The sequence below is a fragment of the Mirounga leonina genome, unplaced genomic scaffold (assembly GCF_011800145.1).
Source record: "Mirounga leonina isolate KUSES-001 unplaced genomic scaffold, KU_Mleo_1.0 Mir_94, whole genome shotgun sequence".
In the NCBI taxonomy this organism is placed as follows: Eukaryota; Metazoa; Chordata; class Mammalia; order Carnivora; family Phocidae; genus Mirounga; species Mirounga leonina.
Window position 1 is genome coordinate 47949882 of NW_023270855.1, and position 27463 is coordinate 47977344.

The window sequence follows — 27463 nt, forward strand, 5'->3', positions numbered from 1 at the left end:
CGAGCCCAGCCGCGCTTGGGCCTCAGGTCTTCCCGTAGTACACAGTTCCGCCCCTTCGAATTCTGCAAGATTCCGTCTCCCGGCCCTCTTCTCTCAGCCAATCATCGCGAGCTTGGGATGACGGGGGGCGGGGCTCTCACGAGACCGGCAGCACCATCAGTCTCTGACGTGAGGGTGGGCTGGGATAGACAGCGCTCTCATCCAATAGGAGTAAATCCAGAGTCCGACGCGAGCCAATGGGGCCGGGAGGTGGGGCTCGGTCGTCTTAGAAGGGACTCGGGATTGTCGCCGCTATCCCGGCGTCGGACGTGTGGGACAGCTGCCTGAGTCCTCGGGTGCAGTGTTCGCTGCTGCCATGAGCTATACAGGTGGGCCCGCAGGGTTGGGGTCGGGCTTCGGGTGGGGAGGGACAGGGACGTGCCAGAGCCGCACCGTGCTCGCCCGCACCTCCCCAGGGGCCGGGACGCTGCCCTCTCTGCGGTCACAAAATGGCGCCGCGGGTCCGTCGCCTCAGGTTCGCCCCGCTCACGCCTTGGCGCCTCAGTTCTTTGTGCTCCGGGCCTCGCGTCCGGCTCCCGGCCGCCCAAGGTCTTGGCCTTTGTCGCCTATCCGAGGGCCCCGGCTTGAGCGTCTGCGTTCTCTGAGCCCCTCACCTCCGGCCTAGGTCCGGTCTCCTCGGATCTACGGACCTCCGGTCGCCCTTCCTCAGGCCTTAACCCTTCCGATCGGGCAGCGGGCTGGGCTGCCGTCGCCATTGCCGCAGCCTACCCCGCGCCGTTTCCCTGCAAAATGCCGCAGCTACGCACCCCCCAGCCCCTTTGCCTGCCGCAGGCTGGGAGAGGCGCCAGGCCCCAGGGGATGAGCGAGGGAACCTTGGGCCCAGGGGGCTGGGGCTGAGCCTGAGCCTTGAGAGGAATGGCCGGCTTTTCCATTAATTCATTCACCATCTGTCAGAGTCAAAGCATCAGGTGCTGAACAGGCCCTGGGAAATTGACAGGAAATCCTCAAGCAGCTTATGGGCGGACCTTAACAGGAAAACCAATGAATGTAGGATATCCTCCGCGCTCAGTCAGCCGAGGGGCTTGCTCGTTTGCGGGGGTGGGGTGGGGTGGGGTGGGGGGGATTGGGGTCAACGTAAAGAGGTGACGTTTGAGCAGAGACCTGAACGGAGTGAGGGAGTTAAGGATGTCTGGCCCGCGGTGCCGTTGGCATGAAGAGCCAGGAGCAGAAGCCGCCTGGCTTGTTAGGAGATCAGCTAGCGAGGCCAGTGGGATTTGAGCAAAGAGGGAAGGGTGGATGATGAGATCGGAGAGGGGGCCCTGGGCTATGCTTGGACGGTTGTGATTTATCCCGGGAGGAATCTGAAAGGCCGCCTGGGTTTGCCTTGGCAGTAACACATGAAGCTTCTCAGCCGGGAGCCGTAGACTAGGCCTCCCCTTTGACGGGGGTATTAGGCCCGAGCAAGTACGGTTGCTGGGTAACCTGCATTCTCCTTGGAATGTTCGGGACTGACAATGATACTGGATCCTCCTCTGGTGCTGTTCCGTAGGCTGTTTTATGTTAGACTCAGCAAAGAAGTAGTGCCAGGGGTCCCTCCTCTGGCCCCCAGGTGAGGAGCTTCGCAAGAACCCTGGTTTTTCAAGCAACCACCCCTTGGCCCAGTGGTTCTCAACCCGGGGTGATTCTGCCCTCCTGCCCCCACCCCCCAGTACATTTGGCATTGTTTGCAGTGTTTCTGGTTGTCATATCTGGGAGTGGAGTTGTTACCATCATTCAGTGGATAGAAGCCAGGAATGCTGCTAAACATCCTATAATGCCCAGGGCGGCCCCCACCACAATAAATTATCCAGCCGGGAATATCAGTAGTTCCAAGGTTGGACAGCCTTGCCCCAGCCTTTGGTGTGGCTTTCCTGGTTCAGGAGAAAAGTCAGTAGGGTTGTTGCTGCCATCTCTGGAATTGAGACGTAATCCTTTTCACCAAGTCTGACCAAGAACTCGAAGACGGTTTGTTGGTTTTTAGAGACAGGACTGCTAAAAAAAAAAAACAGAAGATGAATGGTTGGGTGCTGTGAAGTAGCTTAATAATGGAGCATTTAGATTTATAGACAAGGAGACTAGAGTTAGAGAGGTCACTAATGGCCAGGTCTGAATTTCAACTCCAGATCTTGTAGGCTTTAATTCTTGGCTCACTGAGGGAACCAAGGTAATGAGATAATGATTATTTTTTCCTTGATCTTGATCAACTAAAAACCATAGCAGCTTTATAATGTGAGTCTTTCCCTTTTAAGAAGCAGACCACTAAAGTAAAAAAAACATTTTAAGTCACATTTCAAACAATTTCTTTGCCTTTAAGAAGGAGTTCTGGAGGCCTTGAAGCAAATGTTACCATTATTTTATCAAGCATAGGAGGTGATTAAAATAATTTATCTTTTTGATAACTTGTCCAGTTTTTGAACCTAGTTACTTTATGTGTACTTCCCCTCTCTGGCACTGAGGGGAAGGATGGGAGCAATGGGAAAATAGGACAGAAAAATCTAAAATCAGGCCTTCAAACACTACCAAACCTTTTATAAGAACATTGATTTGGGGGTGCCTGGGTGGCTCAGTCGTTAAGCGTCTGCCTTCAGCTCAGGTCATGATGCCAGGATCCTGGGATCGAGCCCTGCATTGGGCTCCCTGCTCAGCAGGAAGCCTGCTTCTCCCTCTCCCACTCCCCCTGCTTGTGTTCCCTCTCTCTCGCTGTGTCTCTCTCTGTCAAATAAATAAAATCTTAAAAAATAAGAATAAAAGAACATTGATTTCACACAGTTTGTGTTGGGAGTGTGTAAGGGGTTTAGCTGAATGGTTCTGGCTTGGGATCTCTCTACATTTTGGTTGTCACTTGGGACTATAGTCATCTGAAGGCTTGATCGGGGCTAAAGGATCCACCTCCAGGATGACTCAAACTCACATGGCTGGCGAGTTGATGCTAGCTGTTGGTTCCTCACCATGTGGGCCTCTCCACAGGCCTGTTTGAGGGTCCTTACAACATGGTGGCTGGTTCCCCCCAGAGTGCATGATCTAAAAGAGAGCAAGGCAGAAGCCTTGAAAGTCCTACTCAGTCATTTCTGCAATCTTACTGGTTACACTGGCTACCTGTATTAGTTTGGGAAGGGACAGCAATTTTAGGAAGCAATAATCAGTAGAGGCCATCTTGGAGGCTGGTTACCACCAGATGGTAGAGGTTGGAGTCAATCTAACCTCATTCCAGTTGTCCTCTAGTTTTTATCACTTTCTGTCATTTCTTCAAAGAATCCCCTTTCAAAAAAAGAAGGAAAGGAATAAAATTGAGAAGCTTTGTGTATTTTTTTGAAAAGATTTTATTTATTTATTTGACAGAGAGAGACAGCGAGAGAGGGAACACAAGCAGGGGGAGTGGGAGTGGGAGAGGGAGAGGGAGAAGCAGGCTTCCCATTGAGCAGGGAGTCCGATGCGAGGCTCCATCCCAGGACCCTGGGATCATGACCCGAGCCGAAGGCAGACGCTTAACAACTGAGCCACCCAGCACCCCAGCTTTGTGTATTTTTGAGTGAAAAAGGTGTCACAGTCTAACCAAGAGGGAGGGAGGGATTATGGTGTGTAATTATCATAAATCCATGGTCTGCCCCTTAGCTTTCTAGGGCCAAACACTTATTTTTTCACCCAGAGCTGTTCAGGGTGGTAAATCAAACCAAGAAGAGAAGGATTTACAAGCCAGATAAGAATTTATTCATAATTGAAGCATAACTTGCTAAAGAAGATCCCGCTCTGGAGACAGTACTGTGCAAAAAGATGTTAACATGGGGAGGACAGAACTAGAGCAGAGGTTGCCATTGACCTCTGAAGGTTTGGGGGATTATGTTTCCTTTTTCCCAGGGAAGAAGGAGGGCCCCTCTCCCTTGAATAGACATAGATTCTTTGCTCTGCAGCTTTCATACTATGTTCCAGTTAGTATTCCTGTCAGGGTGTGGTGGTTCCAGCTGCAGCTGCAGTATGTTTAAACCATGTTACCTGAAGTCTGGAACCATTTTGCTGGTGGCTGTATTGCTGAACAGACAGGTTTCCGGAAGCTAGTTAAGCAAACAGTGGAGAAGGTAGGTGTAGGGTATTAATTTTTACACTGTGGGGCTTCCCCACAAATGAACCATCCAAAACATGCTTTCAGTATTTCTTGTGGACATTGTTTAGGATGTAGGCATCTTGGGAAGGTCCTTGGTCCCTGGAGGGAATCCATTGTAACTTACCCTCTTTAATTAGGGAAGGTAAAAAAAGGTTAGCGTGGTTACTTTTGCCTTTCTCCTTCCCCAGCACCAAGTCTCAATTCCCTTCTCTGGGAAGTAAAGATAAAGTGTGGGTCCACTGATCTTTACTTGAAACCCTTGGAGCTGGGTATATTTTGGAATTCTAGCTTGAGAGAAGGACATTCCACAACACCCCCACTGGGGTCTGGGGCAGCACCCTGTAATTAAATGCATTTTTTCTATACTAGGTTGGGTAAAGAAAAATTGTAATTGTCCTCACAGGTCAGTTTTGTCCCACAATGACTGTTGGCACCACATATGAGGAGAACACTTGGTTTTCAGACTTTTTGGACTTGGGAACTGCAGGGTAAGGGATCTTGGCCCTGTTCCCTTTGTTGGCTGTGATGAGGATGAAATAAAATAATGCAGATAAGGCTCTTAGCACCCTGCAGGGGAAACACTTGTTCAGTGTTGGCTTTTGTTGTGGTCATCTTTGTTGCTATGGTCCTAAAAGATGAGCTAGAGAGACTGTCAACATGTAACTGCCTACCCCAGGGGAGGCACTTGGTGTATGCTTTCGTTGTAAAAAAGAAAAAAAGGGGGGGGGCTATTAAAGGTACTAGCTTTAATTTTTAGGTCATGAATTGGCTCTGATGAGAATAGGCAAATATTGCCTCTTATGGTAGCCATCGTAGTTCCAGTGCTAAGGGTAAATCTTTTAAAAATAATGTTTGTAAATGTAATTTTAAAGATAGTGTCAGGATTCATCATTTAAGAGCAATAGTTTCTGATAAAGGTTCAAGTTTTCCTTATTTAGTACTAATTCATCTTAAGTCAAGAAATAGTTTGGGGGACACCTGGGTGGCTCAGTAGTCGGTTGAGTGTCTGCCTTTGGCTCAGGTCATAATCCTCAGGTCCTGGGGTGGAGCCCCGAGTCCGGCTCCTTGCTCAGCAGGGAGCCTGCTTCTCCCTCTCCCTCTGATGCTCCCCTTGCTTGTACACACACACTCTGGCATATAAATAAAATCTTAAAAAAAAAAAAGTTGAGAAAGTAGGAAATAATATGCATACTCTGCATAACATTGTTCGGTAAAAACATGCTCACCCCAAGTAATTGCATTTTATACACATTTTTTAATGGGAAAACTAAAAAATACAGAGCAGTTTTGGTTTCAGATCTGGGGGAAGGGAAGGGGTAATATTTGCCTTAACATTGTTCAGAACCAACCCCCATCCTTGTTTGAATTGGAGGCAGCTCACCTTTTGGTCATTTGATAAATAAGTATTTTCCTCATTTAACTGAATAATTTGGGCACTCATTTATCGAAACTGAATACTGGTTTAAAAAGTTTGAACATTTTTATCCAGTTCTTCTGGTGTAGCAAGTTAAATATAGCCTGCCTTTTCATTAGCTAATATGTTCTGGAGGTATAATTAAAGTGTTGAGAAGCTAGAGTGTTTGGAGGCTTTCCACTGTGGGGGCGGGCGGCGGCCTGCCAGCCAGGCTACACTGAAGGGTAGTCTTAGGTTATCTCCATGTGGCTTGTTTTGGGAAATTAACCACACTGTGCATGTATTTAGGCTTTGTCCAGGGATCTGAAACCACTTTGCAGTCGACATACTCAGACACAAGCGCTCAGCCCACCTGTGATTATGGTAAGTGTGGGCCCCTGGGAACCAGAGGGTGAGTGCTCTGCCTTCTAGTGGCAGAGCAGCCTCGTGTCTTCTCAGTTGCCGTTGATTCTGCTCTCACTGTCTTGCTTGTCCAAACGCAGTCTTGTGTAAAACAGTGTGGTGGGCTGTTAGAATAGCTAGTGCTTCCCTTGGAGGCAGTAATGGGAAAGATGCCTGCTTACGGAGTAAGCTGGAGTTCTTGGAGCTGTAAATGATTGGTTCCTTTGACCCTGTAACATGTTGTTAGAAGTGCATATGGTCTGTGACAAAGGTCTGGCTTCACAAAATCCCCTTGAGGGCCTGGGAAGGAGAGTAGCCAATCAAAGTCCAAAGGATTGGTCTGATCAGAAACCTAGCCATCAGTTTAGCTTCAGGGTAGTGTGTGGGACCTGTATGAAAGAGAAGCTGCCTGTCTGAATCTAGCAGGGGTTTTAGAGACAGTCAGACCATCTCAAGCCAGCAGGCTTCTCACACAGGGTTGAAGGAAAATGTCCAATCAATTTCTCAGTCATGATCAGACATACTAAATTTCTAATTCAGAAATAGCCACTCGACAGAATCCGTAGATGTTCTCTTGGTATGCTCTGGCAACCCCTAACTGCCAATAAATGCTGGACTTCCTGTGGTCTGTGACCATAGATGTCTGAGAAGGAGCCCTCTTTGGAATTAATAAAGATAATGCTTTGCTTGCTGAGGTGGGTAGCTTGTTGTACTACTAGGATCTGGGGAGAGACTGAACCTACATTGTGACACTGCCTCAAAAGTCACTGAATACATGGACATAAACTCCCTGAAGTATTAGCAGCCAGTCCCAGGGGGAGAAGGAGACTTAAAATGTTTTGAAATTGAGTAAGGAGGTATCAGGTGTTTCCTAAATGAGGAGAAACTTGGTGTGTATGGCTTCCCTATCTTGCCCTATCTGCCTCACCCCTTTTAATCAAACTGTCCCAGATTGCACAGCTTTTTTGAATTCTTTTCCCTCTGGTTTACATAGTATCGGTACAAGCATTTTAACAGATGCACCGTTTGCAAATCTTTTCTCCCAGTCTGTGGCTTGTCTAGTCTCTTGTCAGTAGTGTCTTTCAATCAGCAATAATTGGGCCTTGGATAAACTTCATTGGCTACGATACTGCCAATGAAGTCCTATTTATCAGTCTTCTCTTTAATATATGGTGATTTGGGGGTCGCATCTAAGAAATTTTTGCTTAGGGGTGCCTGGGTGGCTCAGTAGGTTAAGCGTCTGCCTTTGGCTCCTGGCAAGATCCCAGGGTCCTGGGATTGAGCCCCCATGTCAGACCCCCTGCTCGGCGGAGAGCCTGCTTTTCCCTCTCCCTTTGCCGCTCCCCCTGCTTGTGTGTGCTTGCTCACTCTCTCTCTCTCTCTCTCTTTCTCTCTCAGGTAAATAAATAAAATCTTTATGAAAAAAGAAAGAAGGAAGGAAATTTTTGCCTAACCCAAGGTCACCAAGATTGTCTTCTGAGTTTTCTTTTAGGTGCTTCCTAGTTTTATGTTTTCCATCTGTTCTGTGATCTATTTTTAGTTAGTATTTCTACAAGGTATACAGTGTAGGTCAAGATTCTTTTTTAACTTCGTTGAAAATCAATTGAACCTATATGTGTGGGTCTGTTTCTGGACTCAAATTCTGTTTTGGTCATCTGTGTATCTGAATTTCCTCCAGTACCAGTCCGTCTTGATTACTACATAATGAGTCATGAAATCAGTTAATTCAAGTCCTCCAGTTTTATTCTTTTTCCAGAATTGACTTGGATATTTTAGTTCTTTTCTTTTTGCATATAAATTTTAGAATCAGTTTGCCAATTTCTGTAAGAATTCCTGCTGAGATTTTGAGTCCAATGGCCTTGAATCTATAGATTCGTTTGGGAGAATTAACATGCTAACGACATTAAGTGTGCCAGTCCATGAATACAATGTCATTTGATTTATTTAGATCTTTGATTTCTTTCATTAGTGTTTTGTAGTTTTCAAAACACAGATCCTGCACATAGTTTGTTATATCTGTACCTTAGTATTTCATATTTTTAGTGCCAAGGTAAATGGTATTTTTAAAAACTTTAGTTTCCAGTTGTTCATTGCTAATTTGGAGAAATTGGGTTGATTTTTATATATCGACCTTCTAATAAACCTTGCTAAGCTCACTTATTTTTGTAATTCGTATAGGTTTTTTTATGTAGGCAATTGTGTGAAAGAATAAAAATGGTTTTATATTTTCTTCTGGCTTAAATTGCAAGAGCAGTATAACAATATTTAAATTACATTTTGGGGGCGCCTGGGTGGCTCAGTCATTAAGCATCTGCCTTCGGCTCAGGTCATGATCCCAGGGTCCTGGGATCGAGCCCCACATCGGGCTCCCTGCTCCGCGGGAAGCCTGCTTCTCCCTCTCCCACTCCCCCTGCTTGTGTTCCCTCTCTTGCTGTGTCTCTCTCTATCAAATAAATAAAATCTTTTAAAAATAAATAAATTAATTAATTAATTAATTACATTTTGGAAAATAGTCAACTGCAATCCCACCATTTTAATACTTTCGTCAGCATTCCTGTTCTAAGTAGTTGAATAATTTATAGGTGGATAGAATTGTGTATCCTGCTTGATTTGCTTACTGTTAGAAGCATTTCCTTGTACTACATAAGGCTTAATGGATTCTTTTTTGATGCCTGTATGAGGTATGTCACTGAGAAAGAAGGTAGGCTATAACTTCCTTGAAGTTGAACATTTACATTGTTTTATATATTTTTTTTTAAAGATTTTTTTATTTATTTATCTGAGAGAGAGAATGGGAGACAGAGAGCATGAGAGGGGGAGGATCAGAGGGAGAAGCAGACTCCCTGCCGAGCTGGGAGCCCGATGCGGGACTCGATCCCGGGACTCCAGGATCATGACCTGAGCCGAAGGCAGTTGCTTAACCAACTGAGCCACCCAGGCGCCCCTACATTGTTTTATATTTTTGTTCTATAAGTGTTGCTTACTGTGAACATCTACTTTTCTTCTGTTTGTTTTTCTCTTGCTAAAAAAAATTAACATCCCAGGGTGCCTGGGTGGCTTAGTTGGTTAAGTGTCTGCCTTTGGCTCAGGTCATGATCCCGGGGTACTGGGATCAAGCCCTGCATCGGGCTTCCTGCTCAGCAGGGAGGCTGCTTCTGCCTCTCCCACTACCCCTGCTTGTTCTCTCTCTCTCTCTCTGTGTCAAATAAATAAATAAAATCGTAAAAAAAATTATGTCCCTAAAATTTCCTATGTCAACACTGGTCTCATCCTCCTCTGGAGGTGGAAGTGAGCTCTGATGTTCTTTTGGAAGGGGCAGGTCTTGGGGACTCCCTAGGCCTCATAATATATATAAAGGTTTCCCCTTCGAAGGGACCTGGCTGAGAAGCCTCCTTCAGGGAGTCTGATTTGCTCTGGGCATAGCAACTAGCACATGGAGAGTGCTTTCTGAGTCCTGTCTGTCACAGGGCCATCACCTACCTGTCCACTTGTCTGTCCTTGTGTTTACAGTTTAGCATCCATTCCTGCTTCCTTTCCTTGTACTTCCTTGCTCTGTTCTGGCAGATTTTTAGCAGCTAAAGCCCTGGAGGACCATACACAGGCCTCATAAGCAGAGTCCCAGTGGGTCTGCCTTTGCTTCCCAGTCCTGTCTCCTTTTGAATAGCCAGTGTCCACTGTTCCTGGTGCAAACACCATGTGACCAGGTTCTTGTTAGTTGCTGGGGCTAAGTGTGTATGATTCCTTGGTTGCCTCTGGCAGCCTCTCTTTTTGCCTGTCAGAACTCCTCTTTTGCCACTCGTCTTGTATGTGATTTCCTGCTGCCGGCCGTCCCTTCCTTGCTGCTTTCTAGTTAGAAGTGTCTCCTTTAGGGGCACCCGGGTGGCTCAGTCGTTAAGCGTCTGCCTTCGGCTCAGGTCATGATTCCAGGGCCCTGGGATCAAGCCCCACATTGGGCTCCCTGCTCAGCAGGAAGCCTGCTCCTCCCTCTCCCGCTCCCCCTGCTTGTGTTCCCTCTCTTGCTGTGTCTCTGTCAGATAAATAAAATCTTTAAAAAAAAAAAAAAGAGTCTCCTTTAACAGACAGTGCTCTGGGCTGCCCAGCACTGCCAGCCACTGCTCTGTGTACTCATGACGATAGTTGTTAAATAAAGGAATGAATGAGAAGCCTCTGCTTTGACTTCCCCAACCAAGAGGATTTTTGCTTTGTGAGCTCTCTGGAGCCCAAGGTGCATTAAACATCACGGTCATCTGGGGTTCTTTGCTGGTTTCTGACACCTCCCCATTCTGTTTATGCACTGGATTAAGGAGGAACCCAACTGTAGGACCTACCTCAGCCTGCCCCTGTCCCTCTTTTCAAGTTTATACACTCTTGCTCTCCTGTGACTGGACTCTGTCATTCCTCACGCTGCCATCTCAGAGCTTTGGTCCCTGCCCTGGGATGAGCATGTCTTGTCTGTCTGCAGGGTAGAGATAATAGGGAGTAGGAGACTCGATCCTGGGACTCCAGGACACTGGAAAAGTTCTGGTGGACTCCCTTGGGCAGGAACCATGTTTGCTTGACTTGGAATTCCCACTTGGCTTTGCACTTCGTCAGTTCTCACTGGCTTTATGTTTCTGAAGGGATGAATTTTTCTTGTGTGCTGTGATAAAATCCAGAGCATATTTAGTTTATAATCCAGATTATTTTCTCAATAGCATTCCTCAAGCTGGGAATTGTCTTGTCCTTACCTCTGCTAACGTGTTTCAGCAGAGCACACTCGAGATTCAAGGGCTTGGTGGCCCTCCCTGTTAAGGGATATACTTGGGGGACTAGGATAGTCTGTTTCTCTGTTCCATATGGCTTTTTTGGGGTGATTTGAATGACATGATTTTCATGGTGGATGTGGGCTCTGTGCTGAACTTCTTGTACAGCGTAGTCTGTGTGAGGCACCAGAAACCATTCTCCTCTTCCTCTGACTGGTGCTTAGCAGGAAGTGGGGGTAATCTAATTCTGGCTTCTCAAGGGAGGAGTATGAGAGCCAGATTCCTCAGCTGGCGGTGTTGGCAAAGGGGGGCCCTGGAAGTAGCAGACGGTCAGAGCCACAGAAGTTCAGACACCAGGGCACAGGGTGACCTGGCTTGTTTATGGAGTGCTCTTAAGCTCAAGGCTTCTCAGGGGAGGTTCATTCTTCTGTCACCAGTCAGATACTGGGAATCATCATCTTTGTGCCTGAATTAAGCTTTTGTTGTTATAGTCAATTGTAGGTGTAATTGTGCTTTTCCTTTTTGTAGGCTATGGAACTTGGAACTCTGGGACAAACAGAGGCAAGTATTCCCATGATTGCTCTCCTCTCTCTTGGGATTGAACTGGCTGTGTGTTTCTGACACTGCCCAGCTTGCCCAGAGTGTGTTGGGAGGTGCCTTTGGAGGCCCCGGGGCCAACTACTCTTTCACAGGAGGTCCTGGGCTGGGACCCACCCAGCGGAATGGCCAAACCCACCCAGCCTCGGGTGGCTAGGGTCCCCAGCTTGTCTCTGTGACAGAAGATGTCCTTGTCTCTCTGTCTGTCTCTGTCTGCCTATCCTCTCCCTATCCCTGCCATCTCTGTCTGTCCGTCTCTGTCTTCCTCCTTGCAGGCTACGAGAACTATGGCTATGGCTACGGCTATGGCCAGGATAACACCACCAACTATGGGTATGGTATGGCCACTTCAAACTCTTGGGAAATGCCTAACTCTGACACAAATGCAAACCCTAGTGCTGCGGGTAGCGCCAGTGCCGATTCCGTTTTGTCCAGAATTAACCAGCGCTTAGATCTGGTGCCACACTTGGAGACAGACATGATACAAGGAGGCGTGTACGGCTCAGGCGGAGAAAGGTGAGTAGCTGTCTGCCCAGGGCTGTGGCTCTGCCGGGGCGCCTGCTGCCTGCCTGCACCTCCCTCTCTGACCCGCCTCCTGTGTTGCCTTCCTGTCTCCTTGCTTTACTGCTGGGGCTCCCAGAGACTGCTCAGGGTCTGCTGTGCTTCCCTTCTCCGGCCCGGGCCCCCTCCCTGCCCTTTGCAATTGCCTGGTGGCCAGTCTCTCCCCCAGCTTGTAGGGGGAGGAACGAGCCCCAACTGGGCCAGCTTCACTCAGGACCGGAGTGTGAAGTGGCCCCTCCATCTGGAGACAGCCATTTGGAGTTCTCATGAGACTTTGTATCCCACATGGTGTCAGGGCAGGACAGATTGGGCTGGGCATGAAGCAGGGCGGTGAGCCTTTGGGGCTGACCACAGTGAGCTGGGCTGTCCCCACATAAGAGACAGAGCAGATGTGGATACTTCCAGGCCACTCTTCTGAGCCTGACAAAGGTGTGCCTATTGGGCCTCAAAAGTGCCTTTGTAAGGAATTGTTGTCATCCTCATTCTTGAAACACAAGAGGTCACACTCCTTGCCTGAAGGCACCCAGGAGTAGGTGGTGGCACTGGGCCTGCCTCCTAGATGTGCCCTATTCCGCAGCATCATGCTGTGTTTGTCTCTCACTTTCTAAACTGGTGCTGGCTCAGAGGTCCTTGTACCCTAGTGAGAGGCTTCAGTGAGGAGGACACATGTTGGCGTGGAGCATCCTAATGGCTCCAGCTGACAGATGGGAGGAGAGTAAGGAGGGGTCGAGCCAGGCACTGGTGGGTTCGGGTGAGGCCCCAGGGCCACTGGGGGCAGAGGCTGCCAAAGGGACTTGCACGCATTGGCTCTGTAGCAAGCAAAAAGGGTGGGGGGGATCCCCAGACATACCCCATGCCCTCGTGCTTGGCAGCCACTGTGCTTGGAGCTGAGGCTGCTTAAGGCAGAAGGGGCTTGGCTTTTGGCTCAGTGGCTGTGTGGACCCTGTCGCTGCTGGTGCCAGCTGCCTGTGGACTTTCTTGTTACAGCCTAGAACTGGGGAGCAGGGGTGAGGGAGGGCTGACAACTGGGTAGTGCTGGCTGCTTCTGCCACAGCTGCTGGCACTTCTTGGCTGCCCAGGTTTGCCGGAGGGGCCTCTGTGCCTGTGAGATGTGTGGGGTTAGGGACTGGGGTATGTGGGCTGCACCCACTGTTAGAAGAGCTTTCTGTGGCACTCTCTTTCTCCCAGGAGGGAGGTTTGGCCTGCTTTCCCAGTTGCTGTGGAGGGTTTGATCCCACAAGGTTGATGTGATAGAGCTTATTTTCTAGTCCCTTGGCAGAATCACAGTGACTTTCCCGGGAAACACTCTCCACTTTGTCTCCCTTCTCCTTTTGGATGGTGAGGGCCTTTGGAGGATTGGAAGTTCCCTCAGCCAAAAGGGATGAGACCAGCACAGTGTTTCCCATGGGCATCATCAGTCCTTTTGGACAAGTATTTGTGTGCCTGACTGCCGCATACCACAGGACGCCGGGGTGCTTGGTTCTGCCCCCTAGGAATAGCCTTGGGCATTGTGGCTACCACAAATATGTACATGCTTCCAAAGGGCTAAGGGCTGCAGGGTGTCTCTGCCCCTATCTGAGACCTACTCCATCCCGTTGTCAGTTTTTCTTTGGGTCCCCTAGCTGGTGCAGAGGCTCCTGAGAGGCCTTTTTATTGGCATTCCTGAACGTTGAGCCTCTCTGACAGGGTGGCGGAGGTGCTAGAGTAGGACTTCCTGTCCCCAGGACAAGGAGCTTTGGGGAAAGGCAGGAACAGTAGGCTCCACCCAAGGGTAATGGGACCTGAGGGCATCCCTGATGCTTGCCACCTGCTTCTGCAGATATGATTCCTATGAGGCCTGTGACTCGAGGGCCATTCTGAGCGAGCGCGACCTATACCGGTCAGGCTACGACTATGGCGAACTTGACCCCGAGATGGAAATGGCCTACGAGGGCCAATACGATGCCTACCGCGACCAGTTCCGCATGCGTGGCGGCGACACCTTTGGCCCACGGGCTCAGGGCTGGGCCCGGGACTCCAGGAGTGGCCGGCCGATGGCCTCGGGCTATGGGCGCATGTGGGAAGACCCCATGGGGGCCCGGGGCCAGTGCATGCCTGGTGCCTCCCGGCTGCCCTCCCTCTTCTCCCAGAACATCATCCCCGAGTACAGCATGTTCCAGGGCATGCGTGGCGGGGGCGCCTTCCCAGGTGGCTCCCGCTTTGGCTTCGGGTTTGGCAATGGCATGAAGCAGATGAGGCGGACCTGGAAGACCTGGACCACGGCCGACTTCCGGGTGAGTGGAGGAGGCTATCCCTCCTGGCCCCTGACTGGGTGGAGCAAGGAGCGAGGAGCATGGAGCCACCTGCCCTGACCCAGCTCCCTCTTTCCAACCCAGACCAAGAAGAAGAAGAGAAAGCAGTGTGGCAGTCCCGATGAGCCAGACAGCAAAGCCACCCGGACAGACTGCTCAGACAACAGTGATTCAGACAATGGTGAGCTGGGCACTGGCCTGCTGCTCCCTGCCCCCCCACCCTGTGGGGCTCCTGGGCTGAGTTTGTCTCTTCATACTTTTCAGATGAGGGCACTGAGGGGGAGGCCGCAGAGGGCACTGAAGGCACCGAGGCTGTGGAGAAGGGCTCCAGAGCAGTAAGTGGCTGGGCTCTGTGCATTGTCAGCAGGTGGGGCCTGTGAAGAGTGGGCTGGCTGAGCCCCTGTGCCTCAGAGCAGGGCTCTCCACGGGGGCCACAGGCCATCCTGATCATGCACGTGTGAACAGCACAAGGGAGGTGGAGGTCTGGTGGAGAGAGCACAGGCTGTAGGCAGGCCATCCAGCCGGAGGCCGGGCTTCTTTATCAGGAAACGGTAGAATGAGCCCCTCTGTGCAAGGGCTGCTGCGGGGTTGTGAGGCTTTTGGCTTAGTGCCTGGCACTTAGCAGGGCCTTGTCATTCAGAGCCATTATAAACAACTGTACACGCTTTAACATGGGGTTTTTGAAATGGTGTCCTAGGAAGGAGAAGACGAAGAGGGAAAAGAAGAAGGCAAAGAAGAAAGCAAAGAGGATGCAGAAAAGGGTGAGTCTTCTGAGTGGCCTGGATGCCGCGGAGACTTCCAGGCGCTCACAGTTGGAGGGATCCAGCCGAGGGCAGGGTTGAGACAGAAATGTGGACGGCATTGGTTTTACCTTCCGGTGGGGGCAGTAAGCAAAAGAGTTGGGGGGAACCACAGGCATACTCCCTGCCCTCGGTCCTTCAGTAGTGCACAGTTCCAAGTCCTCAGTGGCTGGTATCTGAGCTGGGACCTTCGGTGCAGTTTTTACGGCTCTGGTTTGCGTGTCCTCTCCCTTAGCGCCTCTCCAGCCCCTGTTGGGAGTCCGTGTCCCCCTACCTGAGTGATGAGCGCCAGCAGGTACCTAACAGCAAATCCAGCCTCAGCCCACTGTTGCCGCGGTGCGCCGTGGGGGGGTGGGCTGAGCCCTGTGAGCTTTCGGGTCTTTACCTCTGGGGGCTGCACTTAGGCCTCAGTCATGGCCTCCCTGCATCCCGCTGCCTGGCCCCTCTGAACTTGTGCCAGTGTCCCCACCAAGACAGCTTCTGTTTGCCTTCCAGCCTCCCTGTGGCCCTCTGCAGAGTATGGGTGTTCTGGAGAGCGGTGGGGTCAGCCTGTGTCCTCCCCTCTTCGGGACCTAGGCCCAAAATGGTTCCCTGCCCAGCCCAGGGTGCCCAGCCCTGCTCATGGCCGGAGTCCTTGTTCGAACGGCTGTTCTCAGAATGGATTGTCTGGAGTAGAAGGCGGGTGATCCAGCCGGAGGCCCTAGGGCCTGCCCTGACCTGGTGGAACCAAGCCAGTGACTGTACTCCTCTATTTCTACAGGGGCCCTGAGCACCCAGGATGATAGTGGCCAGATCAAGCGCAAGTTGCAGGCAGGCAAGAAGAGCCAGGACAAGCAGAAAAAGCGGCAGCGAGACCGCATGGTGGAAAGGTAACCGTCTTCCCTCCACTCCTTTGCCTCTGCCTCACTCTGGGGCTGCCGCCTGGAGAGCAGGGCCATAGCTCTGCCGCCTCGCCGCCCTCTGGCCTCCCTCGGGAGCTGCCACCTGCTCGGCCGTGCATGGACCCTGCTTCCCGCCAGGCCCAGCTCCCAAGGCCTGACTCGTTCCCTGCCCCACTGCGGCCGCCTGGCGACCGCTAGCGTCTTTGACCTGAGACCCGACACTGCTCGGCACCGTTGCCCAGAAGCTCCAGCGCTAGGTCACTCGGCGCACGAGCCCCGAGGTGCACTGGGGGCCTGATGCCCCTGCGGGAGGGGGCCAGCTCATCAGAGACTCGAGGTCCAAGGCGCCTGTGCCACCCCAGCTAGCTGCCAAGAGGCCGCCGTCGTGCCCAGGAGAGATGGCAGCACCTGTGGGCTGTGGCAGCCTCGGGCCTGCCCTCTGCCCTGCCCGCCGGCCCTGTCAGGCCGGGCCTGTCTGCGGCTGAGGCCTTCACGCCCCTTGGTCGGGTCTGTCTGCCCTCAGGGCTCCCGCACTGGCGCTTGCCTCCTCCTCCGCCTCAGACTCTTGCTCTTGCTGGACCTTCCTCAGCCTCGCCGGCGCCCGGCCCCTGGGCTCTCCAGACAAAGCTGACCCCGTGGCCCAGATAAGGACGTCCGGCAGAGGTAGGGACCCGCCCCGAGGCCTCGGTGGCGGCTGGCCTCCTCCGCCCCTTGCCACGGCGGCCTGCTCCAGCCCAGGCCCCAGACCCCGGGCTTCTGCTGTGGACACCAGGCCCAGACAGAGCACCTCGCTCAGGTGACTCCAGGCTGCCCTCTGGCAGGCCAGGCGGGCGTCCTCCTTCCAGCTCAGACTGGTCTCTTCTTGGAAGAGGAAGATGAGGCAGCAGGAGCCCAGGCCTGCTTGCCTCCCATCCCTCCCGACACCACCCCCAAGCATTCTGAGCAGAGGATGGGCTGGGCCTTTCAGTCCCCCAGACCCAGAAGGAAGATGCAGCACCTTTTCGGGCCCTGCCTCGGGACTGCGTACTCCAGTCTGCACCTCAGGGCCACCTGGCTCACGCCAGGGCATCCTTCCTTCCGGTCCCCAGCTGGGCCAAGTGCACACGCTCGTGCCCAGCCTTGGTAGAGAGGCCCACCGGCAGCCTTCCAGCGACTCCTTGCCTGTTGCAGCAGCTGCTGCCTCGGGTTTCAGCCTCCTGTCTGGGAAGGAAGAGCTCCTCCCCTGCCCCCCCACGTTGCAGTAACTGCAGCCTGCAGACTTTCTGTCCCTTTCTACTCCCGACCCCACTGGTCCCAGCCTGTCCCCCTGCTGGGACCGCACTTCAGAGGCCCGTGAGCAAGGCCTGTTTCAGGGCTCGCAGCTGGGTTGGGTGAGGCGGCAGCACTGCTCCCTGGGACCCTCGAGGCCTCAGCCCCTCGTTTCTTTCCTGTGGCAGGATCCAGTTTGTGTGTTCTCTCTGCAAATACCGGACCTTCTACGAGGAGGAGATGGCCAGCCACCTCGATAGCAAGTTCCACAAGGAGCACTTTAAATACGTAGGCACCAAGCTCCCCAAGCAGACAGCCGACTTTCTGCAGGTGGGCCTTAGAGCAGCAGGACGGCTGCTCTTAGCTTCTCAGACCCCTTGGAACATAGAGCAGCCCGCACAAACCTTGGTGTCTCCTTGGTATCTTCGGCAGGAGTATGTCACCAATAAGACCAAGAAGACAGAGGAACTCCGGAAAACCGTGGAGGACCTTGATGGTCTGATTCAGCAGATCTACAGAGACCAGGATCTAACCCAAGGTGAGGAGGTTCCATCCCACTCCAGCCAGGCAGAGACTCAGCCTGCCCTCCTCTGGTTCTCAGAGTGGGGTCACAACACCCCTCTGTTCCCCCAGGGAGGGTCAGTGAGAACAGCCTCAGGCCCACGTGGAAATGGCAGGGCGAGGTGAGGAGCTGGTCTGGTGTTTTCCCTAAACTGCTGGGTCTGTCTCAGGCACCTGGAGCCGGTGGTGACCCTCCTTCTCCCCTCTGCAGAAATTGCCATGGAGCATTTTGTGAAGAAGGTAGAGGCAGCCCACTGTGCAGCCTGTGACCTCTTCATTCCCATGCAGTTTGGGATCATCCAGAAGCACCTCAAGACCATGGATCACAACCGCAACCGCAGGGTGAGTGGCCACCAGTGCCCTTCCGCCGTCCTGTGGGTTGACTTGCGGGGAGGTCCTGGGGTTATAACCTCTGCTTGCCCGTGAGGAACTGCAGGAGATGTGGCGGGGCAGGCAGATGTAGACTTTTCTGGCAGTGTAATCAGTGCAGCTGCAGGGAGAGGGGAGGGGAACGGGGACTCTGCCATTAGAGCTGGACCTTTAAGGCTATGGGATATGGGGACCTCCGTGTGCATAGGGGCCACAAGCCAGAAGAGATTCAGAAACCCAAGAGGAAGTGTACATTGTGCGTGTTGCTGGAGGAGGGGTTCATGAGGGCTGGGCTGAGGGGCTGGGCTCACTCCTATAGGCAGCAGTTTTTAAGTCCGGCACTAATAGGATTAGAGTTGGTGTGGCACCTGGTGTGGAGGGAGACGGACGGGGGGGCGGTGAGGGGCACACGAGGAACTGCTGCAGTACCAAGATACCGGAGTGCCTCCACTTTGGGAGTGATGAGAAAGGCTGGGCAGAAGGACTGTTTAAGGAAGTGAACAGGAGTCTGGGATGTCTCGGGCTTCTGGCTTGGGTAACTAGGTAGACAGAGCTGCTGCTAAGATAACGGGGTAGGGATATGGTACAGGGAAAGGGGTGAGTCTGGCAAGAAAGTAAACAAATTCAGTCTTGTTTTCCATTGTATCATCAGTGCCTAGCACACAAGCCAGAGGAGGTGTTTTCTGATTGAGGGGGTGACCTGCTGGGCTGAAGGTGGCTGTTAGAGGTCAGCTCTGGTGGGGCTGGCGGCGGGGGAGGCGGGGGGAGGGGGGGGCGCTGCTGTGCAACAGGGAGAGAGCTTGAGAGTTCCAGGACCAGGTCTGGGCCAGGAGAGGCTTGACTGCCACCACCCTGGAGGAGGCAGAGGGGATTTATGTACAGATGATGGCAGCCAAGGGGAGCATAGGAAATAGCATTTCTCAACCTTTTTCCACGGCCATCAAATTCATCTCTGGTCTTTCTTGATGCACTGATTCTCAACAGTAGGATGGGGGTAGGTGGTGGAGGAGATCCTGTGGGGATCTTGCCAACACCAGGTTCTAGAACTGGGATCTGATAAGGCTGTTGGAAGAGAGCAGACTGCAGTGCATGATATTAAAATGTGGGAAATCTAGGTGAAATGAGTGATAGCCAGTAAAAAAACTCAAATTGATCTTAGAAGTTTAAAAAAAAGAAAAAGCCATAGCTGCTAATAAAGGGGTACAGAAGGGTGAGGAAAGACGGAAGATACTTAGAAATTAGCACCAGAGGTTGTTGATTTATAGAGATTTGAGTATAATTTAAGTACTGTATTTTTAGAGATTCCAGACTGTAGGAATGAATGGAAAGCTTCTAATTATTATTTTGGTCACAGCTTTATTGAGATATAATTCATATAGCATACAATTCACCCATTTAAGCTCTATAGTGCAGTGGCTTTTAGTGTATTACAGTTGTGCAGCCATCAGCACAATCAGCTATAGAACATTTTTATCACCTCAGAAAGAAAAGATAAATTTATCATGTGCCTTTTAGCTATCACTCCCTAACCACCCTGCCATGTTTCCCTGGCCTTAAGCAACCACTAACCTATTGTCTGTTTCTGTATATTTGCTCATTCTGGGCATTTCACGTATATGGAGTCATGTAATATGTGGTCTTCTGTGATCAGCTGCTTCCACTCAACATAATGTTTTCAGGGTGTATCCAGGTAGCATGTGTCAGAACTTCATTCCTTTGTATGGCCTAATCATATTCTCTTGCATAGATATACCACATTTGGTCTATCAATTCATTAATTTGGGCATTTGGATTGTTTTCACCTTTTGGCTATTATGAATTATGCTATTACAAGCCTTTGAACATTTGTGTACAAGTTTTTGTGTGGGCATATGTTTTTATTTCTCTTGGGTGCATATCTAAAAGCGGAATGTCTAGGTCCAGTAGTAACTCTGTTTAACTTCTTGAGGAACAGCTGGATGTTTTCCAGAGTGGCTGCACCATTTTATATTCCCATCAGCAGTAGTGTGCGGGTTCTGATTTCTCCACACCTCTCTAGCACTGATTATAGGACTTTCTGATTCTAACCTTCCTAGTGGGTGTGAAGTGGTATCCACTGTTTATTTATTTATTTATTTTTTAAAGATCTTATTTAGGGGCGCCTGGGTGCTCAGTTGGTTAAGCGACTGCCTTCGGCTCAGGTCATGATCCTGGAGACCCGGGATCGAGTCCCACTTCGGGCTCCCTGCTCGGCGGGGAGTCTGCTTCTCCCTCTGACCCTCCCCCCTCTCATGCTCTCTCTCTCATTCTCTCTCTCTCAAATAAATAAATAAAATCTTAAAAGAAAAGAAAAAAAGATCTTATTTATTTGAGAGAGAGAATGAGTGGTGGGGAGGGGCAGAGGGAGAGAGAGAAGCAGACTTCCCACCTAGCAGGAAACCCGATGTGGGGCTTGATTCCAGGACTCTGGGATCACGACCCGAACTGAAGGCAGACGCTTAACCAACTGAGCCACCCAGGCACCCCTATTTTTTATTTGGGTTTCCCTAATGACAGTGATGTTGAGCATCTTTTAATGGTTTGTTGGCCATTTGTCTATGTCCTTGGAAGTTGGAGAATATCTATTCAGATCCTGTGTTTATTAATTGTATGGTCTTCTTGAGTTAAAGAGTTTTTTATATATTCTAGGGGCGCCTGGCTGGCTCACTTGGTTAAATGTCCGACGCCTGGTCTGGTTTCAGCTCAGGTCATGATTTCAGGGTCATGAGATCAAGCCCCGCCCATGTTGGGCTCCGCACGAGTCGGCTTGAGATTCTCTCCCTATCCCTCTTTCTCTTCCCCCTCCCCCCCCACTCCCACTTCTGTTCTCTCTTAAATAAATAAATAAATAAATAAAATCTTTTAAAAAAGAGTTTTTTTATAAATTCTAGATACAAATCCTTTATCAGACCTACACTTTACAAACATTTTCTCCCAATCTGTGGGTTGATTTCTCACCTTGATATGTCTGTAGCACAAAAGTTTCATTTTGACGAAGACCAGTTACTTATTTTGTTGGCTTGTGCTTGGGGTGTCATGGCCAAGAATCCATTGTTAAATCCAGGGTCACAAAGATTTACCCTTGCATTTCTCATAAGAATTTTATAAGTTTTAGCTCTTTTAATTTGGATCTTTTGATTCCATCTCTTTTTTAATCCAGTTTGACTATCTTTTGATTATATTGCTTAATCCATTCACATTTAATGTTACTACTGAGATTATCAGATTTACATCTCTTGTTCTATTCCCCCTTTACTGGTTTTTTGGTTTTTTAAATTTTTTAGTGTAACATTTTAATTTCCTTAATGATTTTTCGTGTGTGCTACATTCTTTGGGGGGGGGCATCATTTTCTGAGTGGTTTCTCTAGGCTTTATACATATTAATTTCTCAGGATCTTTTTCAGATATAATTTCAGTGGGATTGAGTTACTCCTATATAGTTCTCTCTACATAGAAGATTGTTGTGTTATTACTGTTGTACGTAGTATTTTATCTGTATGTTATAATCCCAGTAACCCAAAGGCAATAGTATAATACAGTATCATGACTACTTTATGTAATTTTATGTGTTTTAAGGAAGCTTACAGAAGAAATGAGAGCAATTACACATTTCTAGTTTTTGTTATATTAGCCTTCTTATTTCTCACTTTTGGTTCTCTTCATTTGAGTTTTACCTGTGGATTTAAGTTAGCATCTGTAGTCACTTCCTTATTAGTTCAATACAGCTTTAGTCCCCCCACTTTCTTTGTGCCATTATTGTTAAACTTGTTGTATTTCTATATGTTATAGGCCAGACAGTACAAGTGTGTCTGTGTGTCTCTGTATGTGTATATATTGCTTTGTACAACTTCTTTTCAGTCAGTTGAGAAGACAAGCAAAGAATTACACGTTTATAGTTTCTTTTATAATTATTTTTATTGGTCTTTCACGTGGATTTGCATTACTGTCTGGAGTCACTTGCTTTCAGTCTGATGAACTTCCTTTGGTATTTCTTACAAGGTCTGATGGCAGCAGACTCTCTCAGGTGTTCTTGATTGTGGAATGTCTTTATTTCACTTTTATTTTTGAAAGATAGCTTTGCTGGGCATAGGAGTCTTGGTTGACACTTTTTTTCTTTGAACATTTTAAATACGTTATTTTGCTGCTTTCTGGCATTGTTTGTCATGAGAAGCCAACCTTTAACCTTATTGGGATTCCCTTTTAAGTGATAATTCATTTTTCTTTTGCTGCTTTCAACATTTTTCCCTTGTCTTCAGCTTTCAGCATTTTTATTATGATGACTCTTCTTGTGGATCTCTTTGTATTTATTCTACTTGGAGTTTGTTGAGCTTGTTGGATGTCTAGATTAAAGGTTTTCACCAGATTTATCAAGTTTGCATGCATTTTTTTCTTCATATATTTTTTTCTGCTTCTTGTTCCTCATCTTCCGGTGTTTCCATTATGCATGTGTTGGGTCATCTACTGGTGTCCCAAGGTTGTCTGAGAATATTTTTCTTCCTTTGTTCTCTGTTTTTTAGATCATAGCTCTACCAATCTATAGATTCTCTAATTCTTCTGCCAGTTCAAATCTACCATTAAGCCCATCTAGTGAATTTTTCATTTCAGTTATTGTACTTATTTGTCTAGTCAAATTATTTTTTGAAGGCTCCCTCATCCCCACAATCTGAAGCCTTTGCTAGGGTGCCTTGGAGGAGGAAGCCATGGGCAAGTGCACAGCCACCCTGGGGTAACAGTGGTTTTTGACTGACAGGGTTCTCTTTTTTTCTTTCCCAGACTAAACTTAACTATTATAAACTACACAAATTGTTGGTTGATTGCTGTGTTGTTTTCAGCAATGCCTTGAGGCATTAAATTGCTCTCCAATCTGATCCAATTAAATAAATCCAGGCTCTTTTATACAGATTATTTTTGAGGTCATTGAGAGTTCTGAGCCCTGGAGGCTCTTCTTAGCTGTTTTATTGGTTCTCTCTGGTAACGGGGACAGCTGATGGTTTAGCTTATATTAGTATCAAATCTACCGGTCTCCTTTTAGTTGCTTTTCCCCACACCCTCCACTGTTTTGAGAGAGCCCTCTGTCTTGAACTTCCTTACACACTTGTGAATAAAATAAGTTCCTTTGGAAAGAGATTTGGGAGCTCACTGTTTTAAGGCCTGTCCCTTGGTAAAACCTGGGCCTGGTAGCTTTTCATTACTCAGTGTTTCTTCATTTGCTGTATGTCCTTAGGACCTTTTCCTTTGACTTTAAAGGGTTGTGTTGTTCTATAGTCTTCATCAGTTTCACTAGGGAGTAGGTTCACATAGCTTCTCAAGTTGTCATGCTGGAAGTCTATCCTCTGATGTGTTTTTAGCAAGATTTTTAAACCTAATTCCAAAAATCTGATAAGGATAATGCCAAAATGAAACTGTAGATTAGTTTATTATTAAAGAATAAATGTGGTAAGTATAATATTAGTAATTACCCATCTGGTAGTGATTCAACTGTGTACTACACTATAAGTAAAGTTTGTTTCTGGAATACAAGGATGGTTCAGTAAGAAATTAGCAACAGTATCAGTATGAAATGCTGGAAATGAAAACTTTATATGCAAATAACGTGATTATATTCTTAGAAAAGCTGAATGATTCCAACAAAATGGTCTTTGAATTAACCGAATATAATAAAGGAGTGGAATTCAAGATAATACCAGAAAGTAATAGCCTTTCTCCATTCTGGTAATACCCAGTTAAAAATGAAAATGGGGAAAAATCTACTCACAGTAACCACAAAGTGTATAAAATAACTAAGAATATAGATTTAAGAAGAAACGCCAAGGATAGGAAATAAGAATTCAATGAATAGAGGAATAATGGTGTTCTTCATAGGAGGTTTAATAGCAGAACAAAACAAACACTACATCGCCCCATATTAGTGTGGACAGTTCATGGGATTCCAGTCATATTCTGGCGAGGGGGACTGGATGAAATTGCTTTAAAGTTTATGTTGTAGAATTAAGTCTAACAACAGCCAAGAAAAAAAAATTTTTTTTAAGATTGTACTTATTTATTTGACAGAGAGAGACACAGCGAGAGAGGGAACACAAGCAGGGGGAGTGGGAGAGGGAGAAGCATGCTTCCCGCGGAGCAGGGAGCCCGATGTGGGGCTCGATCCCAGGATCCTGGGATCTTGACCTGAGCCAAAGGCAAATGCTTAACCAACTGAGCCACCCAGGCGCCCCAACAGTCAAGAAAATTATAGAAACGGTGGTAATTGAGTTCAGGGAGTTGGTTTAGCAGATATAACTTTTTTCAAAGCCACTGCAATTAAAAACAAAAAGTGATATTGGCATAGTAATAAAGCAGTGGAACCAGAATAGAGTCTAATGAAAGATGCCAGTAAGTTTTGGAACTTAGTAATTGTCAAAGTCAGTACAGGTTCCTTATCTGAAACTCTAGGGCCAGATGTTTTCAAATTAGTTTTTGGATTTCAGAACAGCTACATGGTAATGATCACTAACATCCCTAGTGGGACCTGGGAAAATGACTTGTAGTTGAGCCATCAATAATGCCTCAAATGACTTATGTAAGTGGGATAAATAAAGATGGTATAAAAACACAATGGAGGGATGCATGGGTGGCTCAGTCGGTTAAGTGGCTGCCTTCGGCTCAGGTTATGATCCCAAGGTCCTGGGATCGAGTCCTGCATCAGGCTCCGTGCTCAGCAGGGAGCCTGCTTCTCCCTCTGCTTGTGCTCGCTCTCTCTCTGACCAATAAGTAAATAAAATCTTATAAATATATACATACGTATATACATACATATACAATGGAGCTTAGGAGAAAACTCTTCCTCTGGATTTCAGATTTGTGGAGAAGGGATTATTATAGACCCATATGTCAATTTAATGGAGAAACAATTTATCTCATTAATTTCTGGGACAAAAAGCTGGACCCCTAACCTCCCACCATATATTAAATTCCAGAAATAATGTAAAAAATAAAAGAGCAAAATTTAGAAGATTGTTTACCTTAAGGTTACAGAAGGCCTTCCTGAGCAAGCCAGGAAACCCAGAGGTCGTGGAGAAGATGACCTCCTAGAATGCTGGGCAGGTGGCCCCATGTGTGTATTAGATCACTCACATTCACTAATGGGCGGGAAATGCCACAAGAGGCCTCATCCTTCTTTTTTCTTTCCTTCAACCACAAAAGTATCCAACAGTAGTAACACCTGATGCTGCTGAGGAGGCAAAAGGATAAGTACATTGTTTTAATACAGGTGGAGGAAGCCAACTTACTATAACTTAACACAACTTTCTTGCAGAGTACTGAGGGAACCTGTTGGGTAGCACCAACATGGAAGTATTTAAGTTTATTCTGGTGGTGTTTGGTTCTTGTAGCAAAAATCTTGAAACCATGTAAGTGGGCTTCCCTTGGGAGTTGTGTGTCCATCTCTATGCCTACAAGGGAGGAGGATCATGTGTTGGCAAGTAAGGAGGTGCAGAGGAAATGGTCTGACCTAGCATCCTAATTGTGCATCTTTAACTTGTTTGATTTTGATCATGCATGAGGGCTATCCATATTTTCCCCAAATAGTAGAGAAAATGAGTAAAGAAAGAAAGGTGAATGTGGGAAAAGGGAATAGAAACAGCAAGTGAGAGGATGATGTAAAGAGTTGGCTGGGGTGCAGCCATAGGGTTCCTGGGGGTGGGTTCCCCCATGCCAACAAAAATGGCTTTTATCATCTTCTTTCAGCTTATGGCTTTACACATACATTATCTTCATAATGATGAAAGTGAGATTTGCCTGTACTTAAACCATTGAGGAAACCACTTAGCATTTCCGTGTAAATCCTTCCAGACAAAAAGGCTCTGGCATGTTGTGCAAACTGGCCCATCACACACCTTTCTCAGAACACAGGAGGAGATGAGCCCTATTTTTTTTATAAGATTTTATTTACTTGAGAGAGAGAGGGCACACAAGAGGTGGGGAGGGACAGAGGGAGAGGGAGACTCCCCGCTGAGTGCAGAACTCCACATGGGGCTTGATCCTAGGACCAGACCCTGTGAGATCATGACTTGAACTGAAGTTAGTCGTCTAACCGATTTAGCCCCCGAGATGAGCCCTATCTGCATGGTGTTCTTTTGAATGTTTTATTTAACTACTTCACAGAACTTTTAGGTGCTTTCCAGTTTTTCACTACTTCAACTATGTGCATGAATGTTTCCAAGTCTTAAACTTAGGCTAGAGTCTTGTAAAGAATTACTGAGACAAATTTTTGAGACACTTTTACTTTTGATACATTTTATCAGACTGCTTCCCAGAAAGTAAGTAAACAGTTGACCCTGTCATCGTCCGGGTAGAACGGTCTCTCTTCACTTTTGCCATTTGGGGTATAATTCTTCATCCTGGGAATTCTATGGGTTAAAAGGAGGTACATCACTTAAATGTACTGTTTGGCATTTGTATTCCTGCTCTTATATCCTCCCTGTTGATCCTAAAGAGTTCCTTGCATATGGGCAGTTGGCTTCTTGTTATGGGTTGCACCTCTGGCTTTTAGGTTTCCTAATTTGTTCACTGTTTGTAGTTTTTATGTAAGCACATCAGATTTCTGCTGTACAGCTGTAAAGACGTATGTCTTTAATCAATTACACACAGTACGTATGGTGTGGAAGAATGGAGCATTCGAGCAAAGATCAGATCAGGTCTTGGCTCCGTGCTTGTAGAGTGGCCCTACGCTTGCACCCAAGGTACACTTGTACACTTTCAGCACGTGGTTAGAGTGCTTGGCTGTGCTGAGCTCGGGGCAGGGGGGTTTGGGAGGGCTCCGCAGATCTAGTGGGGTGGGGGAGGGGGGCTTTCTGGCGCCCAGACCAGCCTCTCCAGCCCTACCTGCCTTGCCTGCAGCTCATGATGGAGCAGTCCAAGAAGTCCTCGCTCATGGTGGCCCGCAGCATCCTAAACAACAAAATCATCAGCAAGAAGCTGGAGCGCTACCTGAAGGTGAGGCGCGCCGGCCCCTGGCCGCCGGCCCCCGCGGGTCCTTCCCTCCCTTCAGCGTTCGCCTCCTTCCCCACAGGGTGAGAACCCGTTCACCGATAGCCCCGAGGAGGAGAAGGAACAGGAGGAGGCCGAGGGCGGCGCCCTGGACGAGGGGGCGCTGGTCGACGCGGCAGGGGGTGCGGAGGGTGCAGAGGGCGCGCCGGCGCAGCCCCCAGTGCCCCCGGAGCCGGCCCCCGGGGCCGCGTCCCCACCACCACCGCCGCCCCCGGAGGAGGAAGAGGAGGAGGCCGTGCCCCTGCTGGGTGGGGCGCTTCAGCGCCAGATCCGCGGTATCCCGGGCCTCGATGTGGAGGCCGACGACGACGAGGAGGGTGGCGGGGGCGCACCGTAACCCGGGCTCCGGGCGGGCAGGACCCGCGTGGCCATATCTGGAAGCCGAGCCTAATAAAGCTCTTCCCATCCCACTTATTTCTCGTTAGTTTGTTGGTA

The 27463-nt window shown here is 48.7% G+C and overlaps 1 protein-coding gene across 4 annotated transcripts; it reads left to right on the forward strand.

The window, feature by feature from the left end:
• Nucleotides 1-254: 254 nt before the first annotated feature.
• On the forward strand, nt 255-27442 carry AKAP8L (A-kinase anchoring protein 8 like). Of its 4 annotated transcripts, none has more exons than XM_034997914.1 (15): nt 255-368; nt 5841-5915; nt 11204-11236; nt 11548-11605; nt 11708-11788; nt 13653-14106; nt 14209-14305; nt 14389-14459; nt 14822-14885; nt 15685-15793; nt 17242-17383; nt 17486-17591; nt 17826-17956; nt 26879-26974; nt 27051-27442. In XM_034997914.1, the coding sequence occupies exons 1-15, from the start codon at nt 356-358 to the stop codon at nt 27363-27365; spliced, it is 1845 nt and encodes a 614-aa protein (XP_034853805.1). In that variant the 5' UTR covers nt 255-355; the 3' UTR covers nt 27366-27442. The 4 variants fall into 4 exon arrangements, 3 of the variants coding, with proteins under 3 accessions (XP_034853805.1, XP_034853804.1, XP_034853806.1); XR_004677871.1 differs by adding an exon at nt 17687-17736 and having other exon boundaries at nt 263-368; nt 11548-11788; nt 27051-27189; XM_034997913.1 differs by having other exon boundaries at nt 263-368; nt 11548-11788.
• The last annotated feature ends 21 nt before the right edge of the window (nt 27443-27463 follow it).

What these genes read in the sequence shown, in the direction of transcription:
- AKAP8L (XM_034997913.1), top strand. An exon ending in CAACAGTGATTCAGACAATG is followed by an intron (nt 14,306 to 14,388) that starts GTGAGCTGGGCA and finishes CATACTTTTCAG; the next exon opens with ATGAGGGCACTGAGGGGGAG. An exon ending in CGAGACCGCATGGTGGAAAG is followed by an intron (nt 15,794 to 17,241) that starts GTAACCGTCTTC and finishes TTCCTGTGGCAG; the next exon opens with GATCCAGTTTGTGTGTTCTC.